The sequence below is a fragment of the Dermacentor andersoni genome, chromosome 6 (assembly GCF_023375885.2).
Source record: "Dermacentor andersoni chromosome 6, qqDerAnde1_hic_scaffold, whole genome shotgun sequence".
In the NCBI taxonomy this organism is placed as follows: domain Eukaryota; kingdom Metazoa; phylum Arthropoda; class Arachnida; order Ixodida; family Ixodidae; genus Dermacentor; species Dermacentor andersoni.
The window spans coordinates 172216647-172242779 of NC_092819.1; the positions used below are offsets into that span (position 1 = coordinate 172216647).

At 46.7% G+C, this 26133-nt stretch overlaps 1 protein-coding gene across 1 annotated transcript in view; it reads right to left on the bottom strand.

Annotated features, from left to right (window-relative positions):
* The window catches only part of LOC129382774 (nicotinamide N-methyltransferase-like), a 190720-nt gene that overhangs the window by 68187 nt on the left and 96400 nt on the right, over positions 1–26133 (bottom strand). The window contains exon 4 of the mRNA XM_055066955.2: positions 15943–16256. Within this exon, the coding sequence (XP_054922930.1) occupies positions 15943–16256 (314 nt within the window). The remainder of the gene's footprint in view (positions 1–15942; positions 16257–26133) is intronic.

The following is a 26133-nucleotide window of genomic DNA, read 5'->3' on the forward strand; positions in this document are numbered from 1 at the left end:
AGAGAGAAGAATTGCTTCTTCTCTAGAGCGCTAGAGAAGAAGAAGCCTGGAGTGAGCGCTTGCCCTAACTCTCTCGAATAAATACCGCTTTCCGCACTTGTCTCCAGTGAGCCGTGACACTGGTGGACGTGCTGGGTATCGCATCATCACCTAATGATAGGGACGACTCCTACGAGTAGCCCTGCGTCCAGCCCTTCAAGACATCATCCACGCGTCGAGACACCTGTGCACCGCGCAAGCCGCCGCCGGCAAGGTCTGTGCCCGGAATTCGGCCTCTTCCAAGGAACTTTGTCAGCGACCTCACCGACTCAGGAAATGGCGCTTGCAAGTCCAACACAAGTGACTGTTCAAAACAATCTAGTCCCCACTAGCTTCCATGGTGACACGTATGAAGACGCCGAAGACTGGCTGGACCAGTACGAACGCGTAGCTAAGGTCAATCAGTGGCGTCAGGACCAGAAGCTTTCCAATGAGTACTTCGCTCTTGAAGGTAGCGCAAGGACGTGGTTCCAAAACCGCGAGGCACATTTGAGAACGTGGGACCAATTTTGCCGTCGGCTACTTGACACCTTCGGAAGCACTGATCGCCGAGATAATGCACAACGCCTTCTCGAGTTGCGCATTCAGAAGCCAAACGAAAGTGTTTCGATGTTTGCCGAGGACATGTCTCGTTTGTTTCGCCGCGCGGATCCCAACATGCCTGATTCCAAGAAGCTGAGCCATCTCATGCGCGGCGACAAAGAACAGCTATTCGCTGGTCTCGTGCGTAACCCGCCTACAACTGTAGAAGAGTTCATTAAGGAAGCCACAGCAATCGAGCGGGCGCTGCAGCAGCGTTGCCGGCAATACGAACGCCTGACTAACGATGCGCCTGCAGGATCCGCAGGACCGATGTATGGCGCACTGCTGATCGCCGACCATTGTGTTTTCAATGTGGCGAACCAGGGCACATTTATCGTTTTTGCCCTCATCGCCAGGGTGGCATCCAGGAAATGTCACCTGCCACTCCACGACAGTTACCTGAGAGACATCGACGCTTTGACGACAGTGTCATTCGGGAACAAGGCAGCTCAGCTAATCTCCGGTCGCGCTCGCCATCTCCGTTGCGTTATTCTTCTCCGAACCGTCGCAGTTTCGCCGACGTGGTAAGAGGCCGCTCTCCAAGCCCACGGCGGGGAAACTGAAATCGGCGACCTCCGGGGGGCAGGTTGCAAGTCGTCGAACCGCCGAAAGTCCCCCAACATTACAGAGAAACGAGCAGAGCAGCCCGGAGAATCGGAACGCCGACGAATTTGTGAGTTCCGACCTACTTTTAACGATAGATGGGCACGTCGTGACAGCTTTAGTTGATACTGGCGCAGACATTTTGATAATGAGTGAGCAGTTGGCAGACCGGCTTAAGAAAGTCAAAGTGCAATGGACGGGCCCTTATATTCGAAATGCCGGGGGCCAGGTAATGACGCCTACAGGAAAATGTACTGCACGACTCCAGATAGGAAATACAGCTTTTGTCGCCACTTTTATGATCTTAAAACAGTGCTGCAGATCACTCATCCTTGGAATGGACTTCTTGAGGGAGTATGGTGCCGTCGTTAACATACGGGATGGCGAGATAACCTTGTCAACTAGTACAGAGACGAGCCACGACGAAGAGCGCCAACGTACATCGTTACGTGTCGCCGACGACGACGTCTACATACCACCACTATCATGCAGTCTTGTCTCCGTCAGTTGCGGAGAACAGTTTGACAAGGACGGCGTAGCCGAACAACTAACTGCACTTCAGTTCCATCAAGGTGTTGCCATCGCTCGCGGTATCGTCAGCCTAATCGGTGGTCGCACAGAGATACTTCTGACAAATTTTACCAATGGACGCTGGCACATCAGTAAACGCACCGCTGTGGCATACTTTATTGAAATTGACCACGTTCAACACTGCTTTGCTGTAAAAGAGGAATCGGCCACCGATACGATGCCACATGCACCCGTCGTCGATGTTGACGCAGGTTTAGCGCCGCAACAGAAACAAAGTCTCAGGGAACTGCTCGACTATTTCAAGGACTGCTTCTCTACAACCTTCTGAGTACGTCTAACTCCAGTGACGAAACACCGCATCATTATGGAGGAAGCAGCAATACCCATCCGACAGCGTCCGTATAGCGTGGCTGAGATAGAGCGGGAAGCAATACACCAGGAAATCAAGAAAATGCTAGGAGATGATGTCATCCAGCCGTCAAGAAGCCCTTGGGAATCGCCCGTGGTACTCGTTAAGAAGAAGGATGGTAGCCTGCGGTTTTGTATCGATTATCGCAAGCTCAATCGGGTTACAAATAAGATGTCTATCCCTTACCACGCATCGACGATTGCCTCGACAGGCTACGGCATGCACGGAACTTCTCATCGATGGACTTAAAAAGTGGATACTGGCAAATAGAGCTCGATGAGCGGGATCGCGAAAAGACTGCATTTGGAACGCCTGATGGGCTCTATGAATTCAAAGTTCTCCCTTTTGGTTTGTGTTCCGCCCCAGCCACGTTCCAAAGACTAATGGATACTGTACTCTCAGACCTTAAGTGGAAGACTTGCTTAGTCTACCTAGATGATGTCATTGTTTATTCTGCCACATTTGATGAACATCTCAGACGGCTATGGTCGGTTCTTCAAGCCATACGGTCCGCTAGACTTACCTTAAAACCTGAAAAGTGCCACTTTGGATATGAAGAACTACAGTTTTTGGGCCACGTAGTAAGTCACACAGGTGTCAGACCTGATCCTGAGAAAATCGCAGCCGTCGCAAAGTTTTCAAGGCCTACAAACAAAAAGGTAGTCAGACGCTTCGTGGGCCTATGCGCATATTACCGGCGATTTATTGCGGGTTTTGCACGCATCGCCTCACCGCTTACCTGCTTAACCAGAGATGATGTCACGTTTGTTTGGGGCGAGGAGCAGGAGACGGCATTTAATGAGTTGCAGCACCCTCTACAAACTCCGCCTGTTCTTGCCCACTTTGACGTGGATGCGCCGACAATTATCCACACCGATGCCAGCAACGTAGGTTTAGGCGCCGTCCTTGTTCAACGGCAAGACGGCGCTGAGCGAGTCATCGCTTACGCGAGTAGAACATTGTCACGTGCCGAGTCGAACTACTCCACCACAGAGAAGGAATGCTTGGCTGTAGTATGGGCAGTTACCAAGTCCCGTCAGTACATATACGGCCGCCCATTTCAAGTTATAAGTTACCACCATTCTCTCTGTTGGTTGACCAACATGAAAGATCCATCTGCATGTTTGGCACGCTGGAGCCTACGGCTTCAAGAGTACGACATGACAGTGGTCTATAAATCGGGATGGCAGCACTCAGACGCTGACTGCCTTTCCAGATCGCCGATCGATTCGTCAGGCGGAGATGATGACGAATCCACTGGCTTTTTGGGAGTTGTTGATGCGGCCACCCTCTCTCAACAACAGCAGGAGGACCAGGAGCTCGCGTCACTAATTGATTTCTTAGAAGGCCGCACCACAAACAAGCCCAAATTGTTCTTAAGGCACCTGTCATCATTCTGCCAACGCAACAGTGTTCTTTTTAGGAGGAACTTCTCTTCAACAGGGAAGAAATATCTACTAGTCATCCCTAAAACTCTCCGCAATGAAATTTTGCACGCCTGTCACGACGAAGCTACCTCAGGTCACTTAGGCTACACAAGAACATTAGCACGGATCAAAGAGAAGTATTACTGGCCACGACTCGCAGCACAGGTGAAGCACTACGTTCGAACGTGCCTTGACTGTCAGCGGCGAAAAGTGCCACCTACGAAACCTGCCGGACTATTACATCCCGTTCCAGTGCCTGCAACACCGTTTGCACAAATTGGGATGGACCTTTTGGGCCCATTCCCAATATTTGCTGCCGGAAATAAGTGGATCATAGTCGCGACAGATTACCTTACGCGATATGCTGAAACCAAGGCACTTCCTAGCAGCACAGCAGCCGAGGCCGCACAGTTCTTCATCGAAAACGTCGTCCTGAGGTGCGGTGCTCCAGCGGTCATCGTAACCGACAGGGGAACTGCGTTCACGGCTGAACTTCTGCGAACTGTACTCACCCTCAGTGGCATGGCACACAGAAGGACGACAGCCTATCACCCGCAAAGCAATGGACTTACGGAGCGCCTCAACAAGACCCTCGCAGACATGCTGTGCATGTATGTCGATGTGGAACACAAGAACTGGGACCAAATATTACCCTACGTAACGTTTGCTTATAATATGGCTCGGCAAGAAACAACAAGAATGACGCCCTTCAGTCTCCTCCATGGTCGAGAAGTGACTACAATGCTGGATGCTATGCTTCCTCATGACTTCAGCGATTCCGAGACTGACGCCGCAGATTTTACAGAGCGCGCTGAAGAAGCAAGACAGCTCGCGCGCATTCGCATAGCTAGCCAGCAAGACCGTGATGCCCGACGTTACAATGAACACCATCGATGCGTCGTCTACCAGCCCGGGCAAAGAGTGTGGGTTTGGGCTCCAGTACGCCGCCGAGGCCTCGCGGAGAAATTTCGGCGACGATACTTCGGACCGTACAAAGTTCTACGACGCCTTAGCGACGTTAACTATGAAGTCGTTCCTGACAGCCCATCCTGCTCAAGGCGCCGTCAGGACCTGCCTGAGACTGTGCACGTGGTGCGCATGAAACCATATTTTTCTGAATGACATGGACACGCTCTGGTTTGCGGGACACCAGATGCTACCCGCCGAGCATCGGGACGATGCTCTTTCTGGAGGAGGGCAAATGCCGCGACGCCATCTGCGCCCAACCACGTTGACGAAAAAGACGACGACCTCGTCTGTGCAAGCGAGGCGCTAGAGAAGAAGCCTGGACTGAGCGCTTGCCCTAACTCTCGAATAAATACCGCTCTCCTTTCTTGTCACCAGTGAGCCGTGACAATATATATATATATATATATATACATATATTTCCTTCACTTTAAGAAACTTCGTGTGACCTCGAAGGGAGCGAGAGAAAGCAAGGATAGGGAAGGCAGGGAGATCAACCAGAAGAGCACCCAGTTTGCTACCCTACACTGGGGGAGGGGGATTTGGGTATAGCAATAGGAAAAAGGGAGAGAGTAAGCACTGAGTGCATGCGGGAGCTACACTGTGCACAGGGACACTATAAACACTTGCTGAAGCCGGTGCACTTCAGGTATTGCCCTAGTGCACGAATTGCTTTTCGTGCCAGAGACGGGTGTGGCCGCTGTCCAAGTATCCTTGACTCGGTGAACGCTCTTGAGGCCAGTCGGCGTAAAGTTGCCCGCAGAGAGAGGCGTTGTACAACGTAGCAAGGGCAGGTACACAATAGGTGCTCGATGGTTTCCTCGCACCTACTGAAGTCGCACATCGGGGTCTCAGCCATTCCCGAACGATAGGAGCATGCGTTCTTGAAAGCCACTCCCAGCCGCAAGCTGCACAGCAAGCTTGATTCACCCCGGAAAAGACTAGATGGCAGTAGTAGCCGTAGCGTGGGGTGCAGTTTACGTAATCGGCAATTGAAGGCCCTTGAACTCCAGAGATCTTGTGACCTCGAAGAATTGTTCACTGAAGTGGCTGCCTTATATGAGAATTTAGAGGATCTCATAGTAGGAGACAGTTCCATTTCACAGCCTGAGTCATATCCGAACACCAAGAATCTGGCGTCTCTCAGTGGTGTAATTTTCTTTAGTGTAACTGTCGTATACTTCGCTATCAATAATACTGCGTCGCGTTCCCGGCGAAACTGCAGCCTCGCTCTGTCTTTTGCTTTTTCAGTGAGTCCAAGTATAAACGCTCCTGCGCATCACTGCTATTGATTCTGATTTCGAGTGAATCCGGCTTGACCTCATTTATGTTACATATGAATTATACAGGGTGCCCCAACTATCATGCACCAAGACTTAAATTAAAAGCATTTCCCTTACTCGAAGAAAATATAATGCATATTATTTACAATACAGTGGAGTAGCCACCGGTCATTATCTCGTCCCTAAAATTTATTTTGAGAATTGCAAATAGTTATCTAATTCGAGAAGTACTATCCTAATTATTAAAGTGTAAATGAGGAATTTGTAGCCACCCTCAGGCAACCCAGAATGACATCTAACTGCTGTGTTTTCAGCGACGTATTGGACTGACTCGCAAACAAACCTCACGAAATATAAAAAAATACCACGTGGCTACGCTCCCACCCGCATCATAACGCAGCGACCTCAAATAAGCTTATTGAAGGCAACTGGATTGCCTGTAGCAAACCCGAAGAGACAGCACATCACCTTAATGAGGGTACGGGAGGAGCATCAGTAGCAGGTTTCGCGGCTTTGAAGCTATTCCTTCCTCTCTACGTAACATTTATTATCCGTTTCTCAAGGCCGACAGATCTGATTGATAACAAAAGACCATTGATGACGCGGCGGAAGTGGCACTCTGACCAAGCATGAAACGCGAAAGGCTATGTAATTGCATAGCATCCTTCCAAATCCCAGCCTTGCTAGCACCACCTCGATTGAGTGCGCGCGCAGCTATATTTCGTGGCAGAAATTTGCTTCCGACCAAAGCGAAATTAAAGTGGCGGTTTTATTTTTCATGAGAGTGTGTACGTGCTTGGTCGTGGGAATAAATAAAAGCAAAATAAACAGACGGCAAACGATCCACGTGTAGAGAAAAGGCAAAACCGATGCCTTCAAGCAAGTAAATACAGCACTTTTAAATGAGCCGAATTGGCAATCGCACATAAAACAAACGTAAAGCAAACTAAGCACAGAAAACAAACTAAAAAATACAGCAGATTTCATTGTGCCCTTATTATCTATCAATCGCCATTGCTGCTTGGGCAGGTTTTGCCGTGGTTTTTCGCCGTGGCGTCTACAGCGAACAACAGGACAGGACTGAACCAGGATTCTTCGATGTGCCGCAACGTGGCAATGACACTGCGGTCCGTCTACTTGTCAACGCCCACCCTTCAGGAGTAACGTCATCGCTGGACAACCTAGAAAAGGCCCAGCCCGGCATCGATTTCTTCAGAGGGCACGGCAGCTTACCAGGGGACAACATGCCTAAATCGCCATTGCTGCTTGTGCAGGTCAGTCAGCTGGGCAATTTGCCCGCTTATCGTAGCGATGATAGGTTTCTGTTGGTCCTGCCGTGCCCTCAAAAGTGTTCTGCTATCTTGTCTGATTGCTGGTCGATGCTCATGTTATTGCTTGTGTCAGGTGACATGGAACAGAACCCTGGGCCCAAGGCTAATGAAATGTTGCAGGTCATTATCGATAGACTGGATGAAAGCGACCGCAAGATGGACCGTATAAGAGCGGAAATTGCTGCTGTTAATGCTAAAACTGATAAGTTACAAGGAATTTTGACAATGTTCGAGGAAATGAGCAACATAATTAATAAATTGGAATCGGTTGTCCAACAGCAAGCATTGAAGTTAATTGACTACGAAAACAGAAGTAGGCGCAACAATCTCCTAGTATTTGGAATCAATGAAAGTGCTGATGAAACAGAAACCAAACTCAGAGAACAGGTCCTAGACGGTATTTTTGACAATACTTTGGGGGTCCCCGTCAGGACAGTAGAAAGAATTCACGGAATTGGAAAAGCGAAACCGGATAAACCAAGACCAATTATTATGAAGTTCCTTGATTCCAGGGAAAAGGACAGTGTTCTAAAGAACTGTTTTAAACTGAAGGGCACTAATGTTCGGGTTAGCCAAGACTATGCTAAGGAAACAGCGGAAATAAGAAGAAAGCTTTGGGAAAGTGCAGCATCGGATCGGTCAAAAGGCACAAAACTCAAGCTTATCTACGATAAACTTAAAATAAAAGACTAAATGTACACTTGGGACCTCACTAACGATAAGCGCATACCATATGGATATAAAGAAAGTAGATTCGGTAAAGAAAAGCAAAAAAAGTTTGAAGTGGCAGGCTGCCCGCCTGACCCAGACGGTTCAACAAGTTCGATGGTGACGCCCGGCTCGTCACCTACGTCATAGCTACGTTTTCTTGTTTTAAATGCACGCAGCATAGTTAACAAAACAACTGACCTAGAATTTCTGCTGCTTTCCCAGAGCCCTTGCATGGTTTTGATAACGGAAACTTGGCTGCACTGTGGGATACAAGATGACGCAATTATTCCCCCTGGATACAAAATGTTTAGGAAAGACCGCGATTCACGTGGAGGAGGGGTGTGTATCATAATAAAGAATTCTGTCCACGCGGCTCTAATTGATAGTGACATCCCTGAAACAGTTTGGTGCAGAATTTCCTTTCAAAGTGTCGTTTATCTAGTCGGTGCAATATATCGGCCACCTTCGACTTCGCTTGACTTCCTAAACCGATTGAACACATTCTTGTGCAACAATGTCCATAGGAACACGCGGTTAATTATGGCCGGAGACTTCAATTTACCGCACATTAACTGGCAAGACCTACTCTGCAGCGGCGCTGAAGCATCCAGCGCTGATAAACTACTGGATATAATGTTTTCTTTTAATCTAAATCAAATCGTTCAAGAGGACACAAGAATAACTTCTAGGTCGCGGTCATTGTTGGACCTAGTATTCCTATCCAATAATATAGAACATCATTTGTTGACAATTGAGGAAGGTATTTCCGATCACAGAATGATTGTAGTGAATATGGCTACTAGCGGTGTGCCCCGTATGAAATGCTCCCCTATAATTACGGTAAAGGACTACAAACGTGCTGATGACAATTCAATATTAGATTTTTTGGAATTCTCGTTTGGCCAATTTGAGCACCATGCAAAGGAAAAAAACTGTAGATGAGCTTTGGAATGAATTTAAGGATATAGTAGAGCATTGTGTGGACCGATTTGTGCCAACTCGAAAAAAAAAGACTAAACAACGCCGACCTTGGATTAACCGCGGCATCATTCACATGAAAAGAAAATTAAAGCGACTGCGTAAAAAGAAAAAAGGTTCGGACGAAATACCGAGACTTCGCGCAGAGTTGAGGCATACTCTGACACTATCCAAAAAGCAATTCTTTGAACAAACACTGACAGGGTTCCTAAAAAGTTCCCCACAAAAATTCTGGAGATATCTTAGCAGTAGTAGGGATAAAATTGAAAAAATCGTAAAGGACAACATAAACTTAACAAAGTCTGCGGACATTGCCGAACATTTTAATTACTTCTTTCAATCTGTGTTTACTAATAATACAAACATGAATACAGACGAGCATTTACCATATATAACACGTTACCCAATGGGAAATCTAGAAATCAAACAAGAAGGGGTGTTCCAATTGCTGCTGAGTTTAGATGGAAAAAAATCTAGTGGACCTGACAGAATTTGTCCTGAATTTCTGAAACGCTATGCTGAATGGATGTCATACTACTTAACGATAATTTTCGCGAAATCATTACATACGCATTCTCTACACACAGACTGGCGCAGGGCCGTAGTTATACCAGTGCACAAAGGCGGTGATCGCACACTTGTAAATAATTACCGTCCTATTTCACTCACATGTATCAGTTGTAAAATTCTGGAGCACATCATCGCTAAACATATTTTACGATTTCTAGAAATGAATAGTTTACTTTACTCAAACCAGCATGGCTTCCGTACTGGACTATCTACCATTACACAATTAATTGAAGTAGTTCATGATCTCGCTGCCGCCTTAGATGAGAAGCATCAGATTGACGTCATTTGTATACATTTTGCAAAAGCCTTCGATAAGGTTCCGCATAATAAGCTGATCTTTAAACTGAGAGAAATAGGTATCGATGAAAGATTAGTGCTATGGATAAAAGAATATTTAAGTGATCGTAAAGAGACTGTAAGTTTAGATGGCAGCCTGTCGAGCCCACTCCAAGTGCTTTCAGGTGTTCGTCAGGGGTCAGTCTTGGGCCCACTGTTATTTCTTATATATATAAACGATATCTCTTCTGTTATTGCAGAAGCGGTAAAAATGAAGCTTTTTGCGGATGATTGCCTAATCTATTCTACCGTAACCAATGTTCAGGATCAACTCAGAATTAGTCGTTGTTTAGAAAATTTCAGCCGATGGTGTAAATTATGGGGTATGAATATAAACTACAATAAATCAACATACACACATATGACTAAGAAAGTAAACGTTCTGCCTTTTAACTATTACATTGATGGTAATTTGTTAGTTCGTGCTAATCAGTTTAAGTATCTAGGTGTTACAGTTACGCATAATCTGACATGGCATACGCACATAGAAAATGTGTGCTCGAAGGCGAATCAGAGATTAGGTTTCTTAAGGCAAAAACTAGGTCAAGCTTCGCGAGATGTAAAGCTGATGGCTTATAAAACTTTTGTTAGACCTTTACTTGAATACGCCTCAGTCATCTGGAGCCCTCATCAGAAAGAAATGACTACAAAGTTAGAAAAAGTTCAACGTCGTGCCGCGCGCTTCATATGCTCAAAGTACCGCCGTTTAGAATCCGTTACACTGATGTTGCAGTCTTGTGAACTGGAAACACTAGAAGTACGAAGGCTAAAAAATCGTCTGAAAGTGTTTTACAGAATACTACATGGACATTTAAAAATCAACAAAGATGAGTATGTGCATCTTCCAGGAAAACGAAGCAGTCGTGTTAACCATCAATATGTTTTACGTCCATACTTTGCTCACAGTGATGTGTTCCGCTTTTCTTTTTTCCCTGCCGTGATTGAACTCTGGAACGCAATACCAAGCTTTGTGGCAGAAGCCAGTGATGTTTGTGAATTTGAAAAATTGTTAAACATGTATTTTTGTGATTCCGCTGCCACTTGATGCGCCTGTATATATGGTCTGCCTGTATTTAAACCCTCCCTGTAAGAACCCTCAGCAGAGGGTTGACAGTATGAAGAAATAAATAAAAGAAATAAAAAAAATAACGTAAACGCCGTTAAACACCAGCTGGTGCCTAGAGGACGTTAGAAAAAGTCTTCTTCTACAGCTACGCAGTACTGACTTCTCTTTGTCACATCTTCAATGCCTTTCTTGATGACCAACACTGGAATTCGACGGGAGACATCCGTTATACCTGCCTTGAACTAATCTGTCGTCCGTCTCGATCATGTAAGCATGAACTTTCACATAACCTCAAAGAAATAAATCGACTGGATAGAGGTCATATGACTTGGCCGGCCAATTGACAGGCGCGTGCCTTCAAATCTGTTGCGCATGAAAAGTCGCATCCCACCAGTTTCGTGCTCTGCTGCTGCTGTGTGCGGGTGCCCCACCTTGCTGATACTACGGAAGTGGAAAACATGATAGTGGGACTTCGCTGAGAACTTCATCCACCCCTCCTTCAAGGATTTCGTCCACCTAATGCTGTCCGGTCATCGAAGAAGATGGGACTGAGCATATCACCAGCGTAAATTTAGAGAAATACATGGCGACCGGGACGAAACAAAATGCACCATTAAACTATTGCACTGACATTGTAAATTCGCTTTTGCGATGATAGGTTTTTCTGGCAAAAAAAAAAAGAATTAATCGTGCACTTTGTCGACCCTGAGAGAACACCTATCAGAGCTTCTTTCCTATTAACACCAAACGCGACATGTTACTTCGTCCGAGGCAAGGCGGATAAGGCACTAGCTCGCTCACGACGTTTTACAGATAGCTGTATGTGGCTGGCCGATTCATCTGTTAGTCCGTCTGTCGCCTGTACGCCGAAAACTCCTCCGGGGCAATCCTATGCGAATGCACAAAAAAAAAAAGCGAAAGGGATGCACGCACTTCGCTGCGCTAGCTGTGACGTCGTTGCTCTCCAAGGCTGTCGAGAGTTTCTCGCCGATGGCGAAACGGGTAATCAACGTGTCATACGTACTCCTGAGAAGCAGGCAGCTTTCGATTAGCAACGCCGTAAGCAGAACCAGGATCGAGCTTGTCCCGATTTCCTGTCCCGGAGATGTTTTCCTTTATTTTCTTCATTTCGTTCTGCCTAACTCAGAAATAACCTGTTCGAGGGCGCTACTTTTGATGCGGGAGGGGGGGAGGGGGATGTTGTAAATTATTTGAAGCGTTTTTTAATGGGTCGTTAGCTTTGGTTGCCGGAAAGATAAGCGAGGTTGAGACAAGGATCATTCATGTGCATTTCATACGCCGTTGATAAAAATCTCCACTGAAGGGGTCACTAAAGTCTACAGGTGCTTTCAGGGTCAAAAAAGCATCCAAAGCATTCTGAAGCGAGGCACTCATACAGCAAGACATTCATCCTCTAGGCATAAGCTATCTACACCTTTAGAAATAATTGTTAATTCGCTACCTCCTTGTCTTTATACATATAATAAGCGCTTTCCTGTGTATATATTTAAATCTATTGTGTATGTGTATGGTGTTCACCGTGGAAATTCAAAACAATGTTGAAGTGAATAAATACGGGCGAGGCAGCTGCCGCTGGAAGTTCTAATGCGCTTGTTCTCCTATTGTAATAAATAAAGCAAATTATGAATTAAAATCCACGCACGTCCGCGCCAACAATGATGCAGTAAGCTATTAGGCACCATAAAAATTTAAGTAAAAATGTCGAGGCAAGCCGAAAGAAACGTCAATTAATGTAGTTGACCAAACTCTGGCAATGACACGTTAGGTAAGGGGAGGGGGCAGGCTTCGGCTTTGCCGGAAGGGGGGGGGGGGGCGGTGGCTCATCCGCCCGTCGTCAGCGCCTATGCTTGCATTCATTTTCTTGCGACGGTACTAATATGTATTGTATAAGGAATGTCATGCGTTCATAGCTTACATCCTTCTTTTCTAAACCTTTTCCAACAACTTCAGCTTGGAGCAGTGTATGCTATGCTTCACAAAACATAAAGAAGCTGCATGTACAGCACCTGCTATATTCAGCCATTGTCCAAGTTTGTCGATGAATACATCAAACACATCATGTAGCTAGCCAAAACTGCAACGCGGTGGTCGTTGCGGGACCCTTATTAGTAAAATCGCCTACCAAGGAACAATATGTGTTTTGTCTTGAATTATTTACAAATAAAATTATAGTGTACATTTAGAAGCACGCTGGACGCTAATGGGTTCATTTTCCATTTTGCCAATCAGACGTCGTCTTCACCACATTGACACATTTGCATGATCTACCTTTCTTTGGTAATTGTTTTTTTCCCTGGCCAGTCACTGTTGGAATGATATCGCCTAGTGCAAGAGGCGTCTCCATTTATCAGATCTTTCAAGAATGTTGTCGCCAAACCTCAAGCAGCGGAATATTTGTCCACGCAGATTGCGTACGCGAAGCGCATTGCGGCATTTACGCAAGCACCAGTGATCATGCGGGATGGTCGATGCGTCACACGCAAACGGACGGCGTGCTTATCCGAAGAATAAGATTTCGACGACCAACGATTCTGCTTGCTGCTATCGTTGTGGTTTGAGTGTCCTTTTTTTTGGACGCACAAGTTCTACCTGAGGGAGAAATTCCTAACTCCTAATTTCTTTACTGTATGTTGCTTCATGGTCAATTGTGAAGCTATTGATCCAAGCGTTAGGGATATACGGTACTTCAAAATTTTGAAATGGAACCGAATAGTCTTTGCTGTTCAATTTGTATTTGCTTCGAGAATTAACACTTTGAAGTTTATGAAGATTAATCTTCCAGTAGTATTAAGAAAACACTTCTTTCCGTGTACAGGTAGAAAGTGTGACGTCAGTGCAGACTTCTATCGCGAAGGACCACAGTAATTGTAGAGCAGAAGATCGAGTTCCTGTGCAAACACATGGACGAGGTCAGATATGCGCAGTAATTATCCGACGTTGAGCAAACAGCTTCAATAAGCCAGTACAAATTCTGCGTGGTGATTTGAAAATACAGTTTATTATTTGGCTAACACCACCGCGTTACTATTCCTACAGAAAGACGCGCAGTGCTATGCTATTGTCCTAACCTTTTTCGTACTATGGGAACTGTATGTGCACTCATAATTAATTAATTTCATTTATTTAATAAATAAGCACTAGATTAATTAACACAACAATATATAAGTGTACAGTCTAAAATATGATCTTAGACGTGCTATTTCTTGGTTGCTTTTGCATTACTTCCATTGTCACAGTGCCCCCGAAATTACTGTTCTTTCCTCTGTTTCTGATTCACACGCTGCCCGGTTGACTTGACATCCATTTGTTAACAGCATTACATATGTCACAGGTTGTATAGACTCCTTCTGTGCCGAAACAAACTTCGTGCGTCCTTTCACCTTTTGCAGAAACTCGCAAATATTAGTTATAGGATTTTGTGTTGGAATTTCTTTTTTTTTATCGTAGCCATATTCAATTCAAAAAGTCAATCCCTAATGGATAATGCTTAGCAAGTGTAAACAGCACGCTTTGTTTAATTCAGTTAGGGCACCTGGGAAACCTAATGCGAACACCGTATTTGGTATGAAGATTGGTAAAAAGCGATGGTTTATAACATTTATGAAAGCTTCCATTACAATTTCTTGCCCCAAGTCAGACAGAGTAGCACTAGTCGCCTTGGTCTGTCGGTGGGGGCTTCTGTGAATTGCGCCCACGTGCTGGCCCCACGTGCTCGCGATCTCCCGTTCAGCGAGGCAGCCGCGCCACACTTCTATTTATTTATTATTTGAGCGCAACGAGCTGCCCGAGACCGACTGTACACGCCAGCCAATATATCGCAAAATGAAAACACGAATGGAGCTGCACTCAAAGTTCGGATTGAAGACTACCTCAATCTTCGGCGATTTTTGATGTTTTTCTTTATTTTAAATATCTTGCTGGCGTTTTAAATCGACCAGTGCGGTTTGTTCACGCAGCGGCTGTGATAAATTATAGTGATGTATCCTAAAACCTAACCTGATTTTGTTCGTTTATAGTTTTTTCCCCCAGCATTAGTGTTACTAATGGTGTAAGCACCAGGATATTCTCGCCAATGTATTTTTGTCTGCAGCAGTGGTAGCGGGAATCACAGCTACCCCATAAGGTCTGAAGCCGATCATCACATGTTATGCCGCGAAAAAATTCAAAGTTATGTTGTTTTACGTTCGAAAACTACTTCCTGATTATGAGGCACGCCGTAGTGGAGGACTCCGGAAATTTCTACCACCTGTGCTTCTTTAACGTCCACTTAAATCTAAGTACACGGGTGTTTTCGCCCTCATCGAAATGCGGCCGCCGCGGCGGAGATTCGATCCGGCGATCCGGCTCAGCAGCCTAACACCATAGCCACTGAGCAACCGCGGCGGGTGTTATGCCGCGAGGTGACATATCGTTTTCATAGCATGCTCTAGCTTAGCGGCGCAGGCAAAAGACGCTGTTTTCTCTTTCAACTCTGTGAGTTGCTAGTTTATTTATCGCAAGAAATGTAGAACTGTAAACAGCACTCGTTCCGGCTATCGAGCATTTCACCTGAGCTCAGCGCCGCTAGTTTGCTTTCCGAGACTATTACAAAGCTAAATGCTATTACGCATGGCCTAATTACCTTCGAAGTCATGCAGCAACACTAATACAAGTGACTTTGTTTCAAGAAAACCATGCCGAAATTTTGGAAGCCTTTTAAAAAAAAGCTGAACTTATCCACTTGGTTGTTATTCACTGATCACGTTTCCATGGATCTGACAATTTGTACGCGCGGCAAGTGTCTGGTGTATGCCCAAGTACATGCGCTACCTCGGAAACTGCCTAAGCGCGAGGTCGTGGGATCGAGTCCCGGCCGCGGTGGTGGCATTTCGATGTGGGTGAAGTGCAAAGACGCCCGTGTCCCGTGCATTAGGGCAACGCTAAAGGTCCCCTGGGAGTGAAAATTAATCCGGGGTCCTTCCCTACGGCTTGCCTCACAACCAAATCGGAGTTTTGGCACGGAAAACCCCAGAATGCATGACCTCGAGCACTGCGCACTGCGAGCACGAACCAGTCCATCGGAGAGAAACGAACTCATCGGAGTGCGCACCTGCTGTGATGAGGGCATCCTCCAGCGCCTCCTTGAACCCTAGAGTGGGTGAGGTGATGCCGGCCAGAGCTAGCAGTCCACCACTGCGCAGCACCCGGCGCACCCTAGTCAAGGGCGCCACGTGAACGCCTGGGTTGGCCCCGCCTGGCTGCAGGTCTTCGAGCACACGCGTCAGCAGGAACACCACATCCGCTTTGACCGGCAGCAGGCAGCGCTGGTCGGCCGTGGCTCCGCCAGCCAGGTTGCAGTGCAGCACGCCCCGCACGGCGTCGCGCAGCCGAGACTCGACGAGTGAGGCGCCCACTTCGTCTTCACTGCGTGGTCAATAGATGCTGCTGTGATGTGACGTTTATCGAAAAGTACAGTTATTCGACGCATTGCTTAGCGAACTCTCCTGTGATCTTGACCTATACACACTTGTGTGCCTCCATCAGTGTTATGAGCAAAACGTGAACAAGGTGAATGCAGGAGCCAACGTTTCGACAAGTGGACTTGTCTTCTTCAAGGCGACATATGCTTTCCTCGCCACAGTATATATAGGTGGGGTTCTTCTAAAGGGGAGGGGGTGTGAGGTGGGAGGGCGCGGAAACGAGGGAAAGTGTGTTAGCGTGTCGAATTAGTAAAGGAACGCTGTGTACAAGGTCAAAGCCAGGACCCCCCCTCCCCTCACCCTAGTCTGTCAACCCACGCGCGTTAGCCGGCGTGTCAAGGGCGTCTGACACGCCAGCTGACAAAATAAAAAAAAAAAGAAAGAAAGAAAAAGAAAAAGTAGGGAAGAAAAAGGAAAAGGGGGGGGGGGATACGCCAAGAAATCAAACTAAGTGTTGTTGCCTATAGCTTGAGGTTTAACATAGCGAATAGATTCTAAAGCTCCCTTTGAAACGTTTATGCCTATTGGTTGCAATGTCTTGAACTTATGGATAAGGTATGATTCTCTGTATTTTCTTTCTCGTTCAGAACGGAAATTTGACTGTAAGATGTAGAGTTTAAGTTCATCAAAGTTATGACCTGGTTGGTTGAAATGCTCGGCGACGGCTTTGGGAAGCTTTTTAGCTGTGTCCGCGCGATGTCCGTTTAATCTGACGTTCATTGATTGTCCTGTTTCACCGATATATTGTTTCTTACAGAAGGAACATTCAAGCATATAAATCCCATCCGGACTTGTGCAAGTGAAGCTGGATTTGACTTCATGTGTATAATTATTTGCGGTGCTTTTAATTTTAATGTCACTTTGAAGGTGCATGCAGGTTTTGCATCTAGGGCGACAACATGCTTTTATTACGGGGGAATGCTGCTGGCTGACTTTTGCGTGCACTAACATGTCTTTAAAGTTCTTGTTTCGGCGATAGGTAACCCTGGGTACACCCTGGAACGCTTTTCGCAGACGCTCGTTACTTGATAATATTGGGTGGTATTTTCTTAGGATGTTGTTTATGTTTGGGAGTGCATTAGAATATTTTGTTATAAAGGCCGGCGGTCTGTCAGATTCTAATGTGGGCTGTCTCTTCGCCAATTCCGACTGTCTCTCCAATCTTGACGCGGTATCATAAGCTCTATCGAGAGCAACTTGGGGATAGTTCCTTTCTGCTAGCGTTGATCTAAGGTCATTTAGGTGGTGGATATAATCGTGGTCTTCACTGCAGATTCTTCTTATACGTTTCGCTTGTCCGACAAAAATTCCTTGCTTGCAATGTCGTGGGTGATGACTGTTGTAGTCTAAATATTGCTGGCTATCTGTAGGCTTCCGGTAAAGTGTCGTTCTCAGTTTTCCGTTTTCTATGTAGACCATCGTGTCCAGAAAGTTGACCTGACTAGGAGAGTGGTGAGCAGTAAATTTCATACTCGGGTGAAAGCGATTGAAATGGCTAATTAAGTCGGTTAAGGCGCTTGTGCCGTGTTCCCATATTATGAATATGTCGTCAATGTAACGAAGATAGGTGTGGGGTTTTAAAGGGTAGGATTTCAGCAGGTCTGCTTCAAGCTGTCCCATGAAAATGTTCGCATACGTGGGAGCGAATGGCGTACCCATGCTAGTGCCGAAAATTTGCAGGTAGTGTGTAGAATCGAATTCGAAGTAGTTGAGCGTGAGAACTAACCTAAGGAGCGATAAGTAAAGTTCAGGAGCGTGCGCTTGGGGATTGATTGCGAGGGATCTAGAAACGGCTTCAATTCCTTCACTCATGGGAATGTTGGTGTAGAGGGCAGAAACATCCAAAGTGACTAGAATAGCGCGGTCGGAAAGGATTTGGTTGGCGTTGATGCCGTCGATAATTCGAAGGAAGTGCGGCGTGTCTTGAACGAAAGATGGGAGGGTAGTGGGTATGCTTGACAGGTGGTGATTTAAGAATTTAGATAGTGACTCAGTAGGTGTGTTGTTATTAGACACAATAGGCCGACCTGGGATTTCTGCTGTAAATATTTCTTCGACCGGAACTTTATGTATTTTAGGAAGAAGATAAAAACGGCCTGCTGTTTTGTTTTTGGGCATCATGAAGCGATATTCGGATTGCGTGATTAGTTCCCTGGACCGGAGCTCCGCTATTGTGCTTAACACAATATTGCTGTAATCTGAGGTTGGGTTAGAGTCAAGTTTTCTGTAATGGGTGTGGTTGTTCAGTTGTTTAGAGGCCTCATTCTTGTACTTTTCTATAGGCCAGATTACGATACTGCCGCCTTTGTCTGCTGGTTTTATTACAATATCATTCCTTTTCGCAAGTTCTTTAAGGATTTCGTGTTGAGCGGGGGTCAAATTTTTGCGTTTCCTGCAATGCCGCGTTGACTCTAGAATTTCCTTTGATATCAGTTTTAAGTATAAATCGAGGTCTGGGCACTGTTCGTTTTCCGGTGTCCACGTGCTAGGTGGTCTAAGAGAGTCTCTATCTTCTTTTCCTACATCTGGTCTACCGAAAAAGAATTGCGCATCAAGGAATTCTTTTTCCGTAGACCAGATGTAGGAAAAGAAGATAGAGACTCTCTTAGACCACCTAGCACGTGGACACCGGAAAACGAACAGTGCCCAGACCTCGATTTATACTTAAAACTGATATCAAAGGAAATTCTAGAGTCAACGCGGCATTGCAGGAAACGCAAAAATTTGACCCCCGCTCAACACCAAATCCTTAAAGAACTTGCGAAAAGGAATGATATTGTAATAAAACCAGCAGACAAAGGCGGCAGTATCGTAATCTGGCCTATAGAAAAGTACAAGAATGAGGCCTCTAAACAACTGAACAACCACACCCATTACAGAAAACTTGACTCTAACCCATCCTCAGATTACAGCAATATTGTGTTAAGCACAATAGCGGAGCTCCGGTCCAGGGAACTAATCACGCAATCCGAATATCGCTTCATGATGCCCAAAAACAAAACAGCAGGCCGTTTTTATCTTCTTCCTAAAATACATAAAGTTCCGGTCGAAGAAATATTTACAGCAGAAATCCCAGGTCGGCCTATTGTGCCTAATAACAACACACCTACTGAGTCACTATCTAAATTCTTAAATCACCACCTGTCAAGCATACCCACTACCCTCCCATCTTTCGTTCAAGACACGCCGCACTTCCTTCGAATTATCGACGGCATCAACGCCAACCAAATCCTTTCCGACCGCGCTATTCTAGTCACTTTGGATGTTTCTGCCCTCTACACCAACATTCCCATGAGTGAAGGAATTGAAGTCGTTTCTAGATCCCTCGCAATCAATCCCCAAGCGCACGCTCCTGAAGTTTACTTATCGCTCCTTATGTTAGTTCTCACGCTCAACTACTTCGAATTCGACTCTACACACTACCTGCAAATTTTCGGCACTAGCATGGGTACGCCATTCGCTCCCACGTATGCGAACATTTTCATGGGACAGCTTGAAGCAGACCTGCTGAAATCCTACCCTTTAAAACCCCACACCTATCTTCGTTACATTGACGACATATTCATAATATGGGAACACGGCACAAGCGCCTTAACCGACTTAATTAGCCATTTCAATCGCTTTCACCCGAGTATTAAATTTACTGCTCACCACTCTCCTAGTCAGGTCAACTTCCTGGACACGACGGTCTACACGACGGTCTACAAACTGAGAACGACACTTTACCGGAAGCCTACAGATAGCCAGCAATATTTAGACTACAACAGTCATCACCCACGACATTGCAAGCAAGGAATTTTTGTCGGACAAGCGAAACGTATAAGAAGAATCTGCAGTGAAGACCACGATTATATCCACCACCTAAATGACCTTAGATCAACGCTAGCAGAAAGCAACTATCCCCAAGTTGCTCTCGATAGAGCTTATGATACCGCGTCAAGATTGGAGAGACAGTCGGAATTGGCGAAGAGACAGCCCACATTAGAATCTGACAGACCGCCGGCCTTTATAACAAAATATTCTAATGCACTCCCAAACATAAACAACATCCTAAGAAAGTACCACCCAATATTATCAAGTAACGAGCGTCTGCGAAAAGCGTTCCCGGATGTACCCAGGGTTACCTATCGCCGAAACAAGAACTTTAAAGACATGTTAGTGCACGCAAAAGTCAGCTAGCAGCATTCCCCCGTAATAAAAGCATGTTGTCGCCCTAGATGCAAAACCTGCAGGCACCTTCAAAGTGACATTAAAATTAAAAGCACCGCAAATAATTATACACATGAAGTCAAATCCAGCTTCACTTGCACAAGTTCGGATGGGATTTATATGCTTGAATGTTCCTTCTGTAAGAAACAATATATCGGTGAAACAGGACAATCAATGAACGTCAGATTAAACGGACATCGCGCGGACACAGCTAAAAAGCTTCCCAAAGCCGTCGCCGAGCATTTCAACCAACCAGGTCATAACTTTGATGAACTTAAACTCTACATCTTACAGTCAAATTTCCGTTCTGAACGAGAAAGAAAATACAGAGAATCATACCTTATCCATAAGTTCAAGACATTGCAACCAATAGGCATAAACGTTTCAAAGGGAGCTTTAGAATCTATTCGCTATGCTAAACCTCAAGCTATAGGCAACAACACTTAGTTTGATTTCTTGGCGTATCCCCCCCCCCCTTTTCCTTTTTCTTCCCTTCTTTTTCTTTTTCTTTCTTTCTTTTTTTTTTTTTATTTTGTCAGCTGGCGTGTCAGACGCCCTTGACACGCCGGCTAACGCGCGTGGGTTGACAGACTAGGGTGAGAGGAGGGGGGGTCCTGGCTTTGACCTTGTACACAGCGTTCCTTTACTAATTCGACACGCTAACACACTTTCCCTCGTTTCCGCGCCCTCCCGCCTCACACCCCCTCCCCTTTAGAAGAACCCCACCTATATATACTGTGGCGAGGATAGCATATGTCGCCTTGAAGAAGACAAGTCCACTTGTCGAAACGTTGGCTCCTGCATTCACCTTGTTCACGTTTTGCTCATCGCCTTGAATTGCCATCTCCCGGATTCCCCGTCTTTTCTCTGGATTTCCATCAGTGTTAGCATTCTTTCATGGTAATGAGCTTTGAGCCAACAAAGTTGTCTAGACTTCCCTAACTCAAAATTTAAAAAAATTAGCTCACCAGCGAATACGATACTTCCTAAGGCGAAATCCCAGCGCTGCTCTTTAATTTCCTTAGCAGCAGCGGCACACTTGCACCGGTTGCGTTGCTCGTTGTTCAGAAAGAAAGCGTGAACACGGAAACGAGTGGCTCGCGCAGAGCGCATTCTCTAGCAGCGGTGGCGCATGCGGAAGAGCGCATCGAAGTGGGTCCACAGCCCACGCCAGTGCTTTACTTCCATAACTTGTATCGATGGAGACGCTCGCCACATGCCTTTCTTATGACCTCATCGGCAACCGGGTGACGTTGCATGCTAATTGGCACTATCTCGTTGGGGCTCGCCGCCATGGAGCACGTCTCTTGAGGCACTCGGCTTTCCTCCTACCTCTTTCGCCGTACTATCCTCCTCCAACTTCCTCCTCAAGCACCCGCTGTTCCCTCCTCCTCCACTTTCCTCCTCGCGTTCTCTTCGCTATCGCAGTCTTTAATCCACCGCTCCGCATTCACTCTAATTTTTTTTATATAATTGGGTGGGCTCCTTTGTTCCCCCCATTACGCCGATGCCAACGTGGACGCTCAATGCAGGAACAGGCACCTAAGAGCTGCACTGTAAAAAAATATTGCCAGAGCATTGGTTTCCGAAGTGTGCCACTAAATAACTTCCAAGTAAGACTCGGGAAAGTGGACAGTGAAAAATGTTCTGCTGCAAGAAGCATTATTGCTTATTTCTGCAGCGCTATTATCCAACGTCGTGATATCAACTATCACACGCACAGAAACATAAATTATTTATTTATCAAGTGTAGCATTCATAATGCTTCCTCAATTACGTTGCGAGAGTGTACATTTGTCTCATGGTCACAGTGTATTGCATATCGTTCTGTGTAATTCTATGTACGGATTTAGGCAGTCTGGAAATATGAATTTCCAGTTTGCATGGCTCAGCTGTTCATTGCACATGTCAGTCAAGTCAGAGATGCGAGAACGCAGGCGTTGGTAAAATGCGCAGTGGCGTAGGGAGCACCTATGGGATGACAGGTAGGCAATCGGCATCCTTGTGTCAAACTTCTAAACGACATCAAAGCTATATTTCTGAAGCTTCCATACCAAGCGCCCGAGTTGTCCAGTCGGAAATTGAGGGAGTACAACCAGCATAATGCATTTTCGTCCATGACGAGAGAAATGGTTAGTTATTTTAAACACGCATAGCAGAAAATTTGTGATAGCCCGAATTGCAGCCAGCTGTTGGCGTTCAGCGATCGAGAACTTGCGCTCTAAGTTGGAGAGGAGACGACTCGCATAGGCGACGACACTGTCTTTCCTTTGATGCTACGGGAGAGGACTGCTCTGAAGCCGTGTGCGCTAACATCGATTCAAACTTTGTCGATGCTGACGGATAAATGTTTGGCAAGGTAGGCGGGCTAAGTAACGTTGTGCAGAAAACACGCCACCTTATGTTATCTGATTTCATCGCCTGACGCGAATGGTGTGAAACTTTGTGGAAGGCACGCGGGTCCCAAGAATTAGTCTGGAACATTCGACAATTGATGTATAAAAGCCGACGCACTTGACCCGTTGATCAGACTTTCGACGACGCCGACCATGTTCCCCGCTATCGTTTTGTTATAAGTGTAGCCTGTTTTTGTGGGCAAAGGTTCGCCCAATAACAGTTAGTTTTGTCTTTCACAGTATAGTTACTGTGTTCTTCAACGTCACCACCACGTGACATCTGGTGGAGGTGCTTTTTGTTCATGTACCGGACGCCCCCGACAAGCCGTGATCCAAGCCCGGACCGCAAAGAGAACACCAACGTAGTCTCGGACCATAGAGCAAGCCGCCGTCTTCAACAGCTGCCCCCGGAGCATGGACTTCTACCTGAGAAGACCAAGAAGATTGTGGCCAAGGCAACCCCAATGGCAGCCCCAGCGTCCCCCAGCGTGCTGCAGCAGCCCAGGGAACCACCGACGTTCCGCGGTTCCACATTAGAGGACCCGGAAAGCTGGCTGGAACCGTATGAGAGGGTCTCTACGTTTAAGAGCAGGGTAAGCGACGACAAGCTGCGACATGTCTATTTCGCATTGGAGGACGCCGCCAGGACGTGGTTGGAGAATCGAGAAGCCACCTTGACGACGTGGGACCTGTTCCGAAGCGGATTCCTGCAAACATTTACAAGCGTCTTGCGAAAAGAGCGAGCCCAAGCTCTACTGGAGACCAGAGCGCAGCTGCCGAATGAGACAATCACGATCTTCACTGAGGAAATTAGCGCTCTGCTCCACCACGCCGACCTGGAAATATCCGAGGAGAAGAAAGTCCGCCTACTGATGCGTGGTGTAAAGGAGGAACTTTTCGCCGGAATGGTTAGAAGCCCACCGAAGATCGCCGACGAGTTTCTTAGTGAGGCGACAAGCATCGAGAAGGCACTGGAATTGCGGAACGGCAATTCGACCGACGCACAAAGCCAACCACCTACACCGGAGTTCAATCAATGGCCACCGACGACCTGTCGGTGGCCAGTCGCTACCCGTCCTGCTGTTGTGATGAAATGTTTTTTTCAAAAAGGTGCTTTCGTGATTTGTGAAGTGTGCAAAACAGTGCCGTGTTGAAAGAAGAAAAGAAGAGGACAGCAGATTGCTTGCGCCGAGACGAATTCAGTGCTGAATAAAAGACGACGACGTCGATGAACGTCAAGCACGTGAAACACGCAGCGCAGCAAGAGAAAGCAAAAAGGAAAATGACCCAATCTGGAAAGTTCAGAGTTCTTCGGGGCCAATCTTGAATATACAAATCGGCCAGAGTGGCATAAAAAACGAGGCGTGCTGTCGGAAGAGGGGCAGAGTTTGAGGAAGCGACGGAGGGGTGAAGATCGGCCACCGGACGGGGAGTTGAAAAGGGGCCAGAGGGTTCTGGACCCGAGCCACAAGTGCTTCACCTGACCGGGGCGTCCTGCCAACCTGTTTCCAAGAGTCGCTACCCGTCCTGAGCATGGCCGGCGAACTACTCAACCGGAAGCCGCATGCAGAGTGTGAGCAGAGTATGAGCACCCCGCTGTCTGTTTGAGATGCCATCTCCATCTGCCCATGCCACCAAGCAGCCGGCGTACCCTCTTCAAGTCGGAGCTGCGCTCTGGTCCTTGGCTCATCGTTCACTATACTTCGATTTCCAAGCTGTTTGCAGCGCTGTGGAAGGTAGGGGCCTCTTAGCCAATCATAGCTGCAAGAGCACAGCAAATATTTGAGCAGTTTAGGACTAGATTTAAAACTATAAACAGCATTTTAAAGCAGTTTGGAGTGACAATTATAAAATATAGAGAGCGCTTTCAATCAGTCGCGAAACAAATAACAACGGCCCGCGCGAACACAACTCCTCGGAGGCCTGTTAGAAAGTGGTGATGCGCCTTCTTTCGCCAACATGGCGTCGCCCGATTCGGTTGCGCCCCCTGTGTGCCATCCGTCGTATGTGCGGTGTTTACCCAAGCTGGCGAAGCAGATAGCTTTAGACGTGCGGAGGCAGTTCAAGTGTGAATTCGCTTATCAAGAGGACTGCAAAACTCACCCAGGTGAGTGAGCAAGTGGTCTACTTGTAAACAAGAGAGATAGAGAAAGCGGGCAGAGTGTTGTCAACGAAGAAGCGTTGTGGTGGAAAATGCAGTGAACGGACAAGGAGGGTGTTGCGAAGGGATGTGCACAGCTGTTTCAAGAGAAGGGAGATTCCGACTCTAGCCAAAGCGCTGCAGCGTTCCAATGAAGACGACACGCTACCGACTGTGTCTACAGCAACGATGCAAAAGATGCTGAAGAAGCTCGGCTTCCGATACAAGAAACGGTTTCGGAATGCACTGCTGATCGAAGCGATGCACATCGTGCAGTTTCGCCGGCGGTACCTGCGCCAGTTAGGGAAGCTGCGACGCCAGGGTAGGCCAGTTTTTTTCACCGTTGAAACGTGGGTCAATGCTGTCCACACGCGTAGTCAAGTGTGAATTGACGGTACCATCCAGTCTGTGCACGAAGCACTTTGATCAGGGCTAGTGACTGGTGTTCCGAACCCGAGGGGTAACGGCGGTAGACTGATGACGCATTGCGGCGACGAACCCAGTTTTGTCAAAGGCGCTGCGGAAGCTCGCGAGCTAAGAGGAGCTCGGGCGACTACCACGGCGAAATGAATGGAGACCACTACGAAAAGTGCTTGTCGCAGAAACTTATTCCACAACTACCACCAGGTAGTGTTATCGCCATGGATAACGCACTATACCATCCTGCGAAGCAGTATAAAGTGCCGCGCATGAGCAGCCTCTGAAAGGACATACAGGCATGGCTGTCGGGAAAAGGTGTTGCGTGAAGTAGAGAAATGGTGAAAGTGGAGCTCATGAAGCTTGTCGACAGCGTAAGCACAGGCGGAGATCGATACCATTTGGACTGAGTCGCTGGATCTGCTTGCCACCTAGTTGGGCGCCTGCAGCCCTACCATTGCCAAGTGAACATAATAGAGCTTATTTGGAGTGACGTCAAGTACTTCGTGGCGATTGGAAATAGGAAATTCAAGCTTCAAGACGTGCAGCTTCAGGTTTGGCAAGGCATCGCGGAAGTTACTGCTGACAAGTGCAATAGCTATGTGGAGCACGTTGTCAATCAGGAAGATGAGATGAGAAAACTAGTCCACATAATCGAT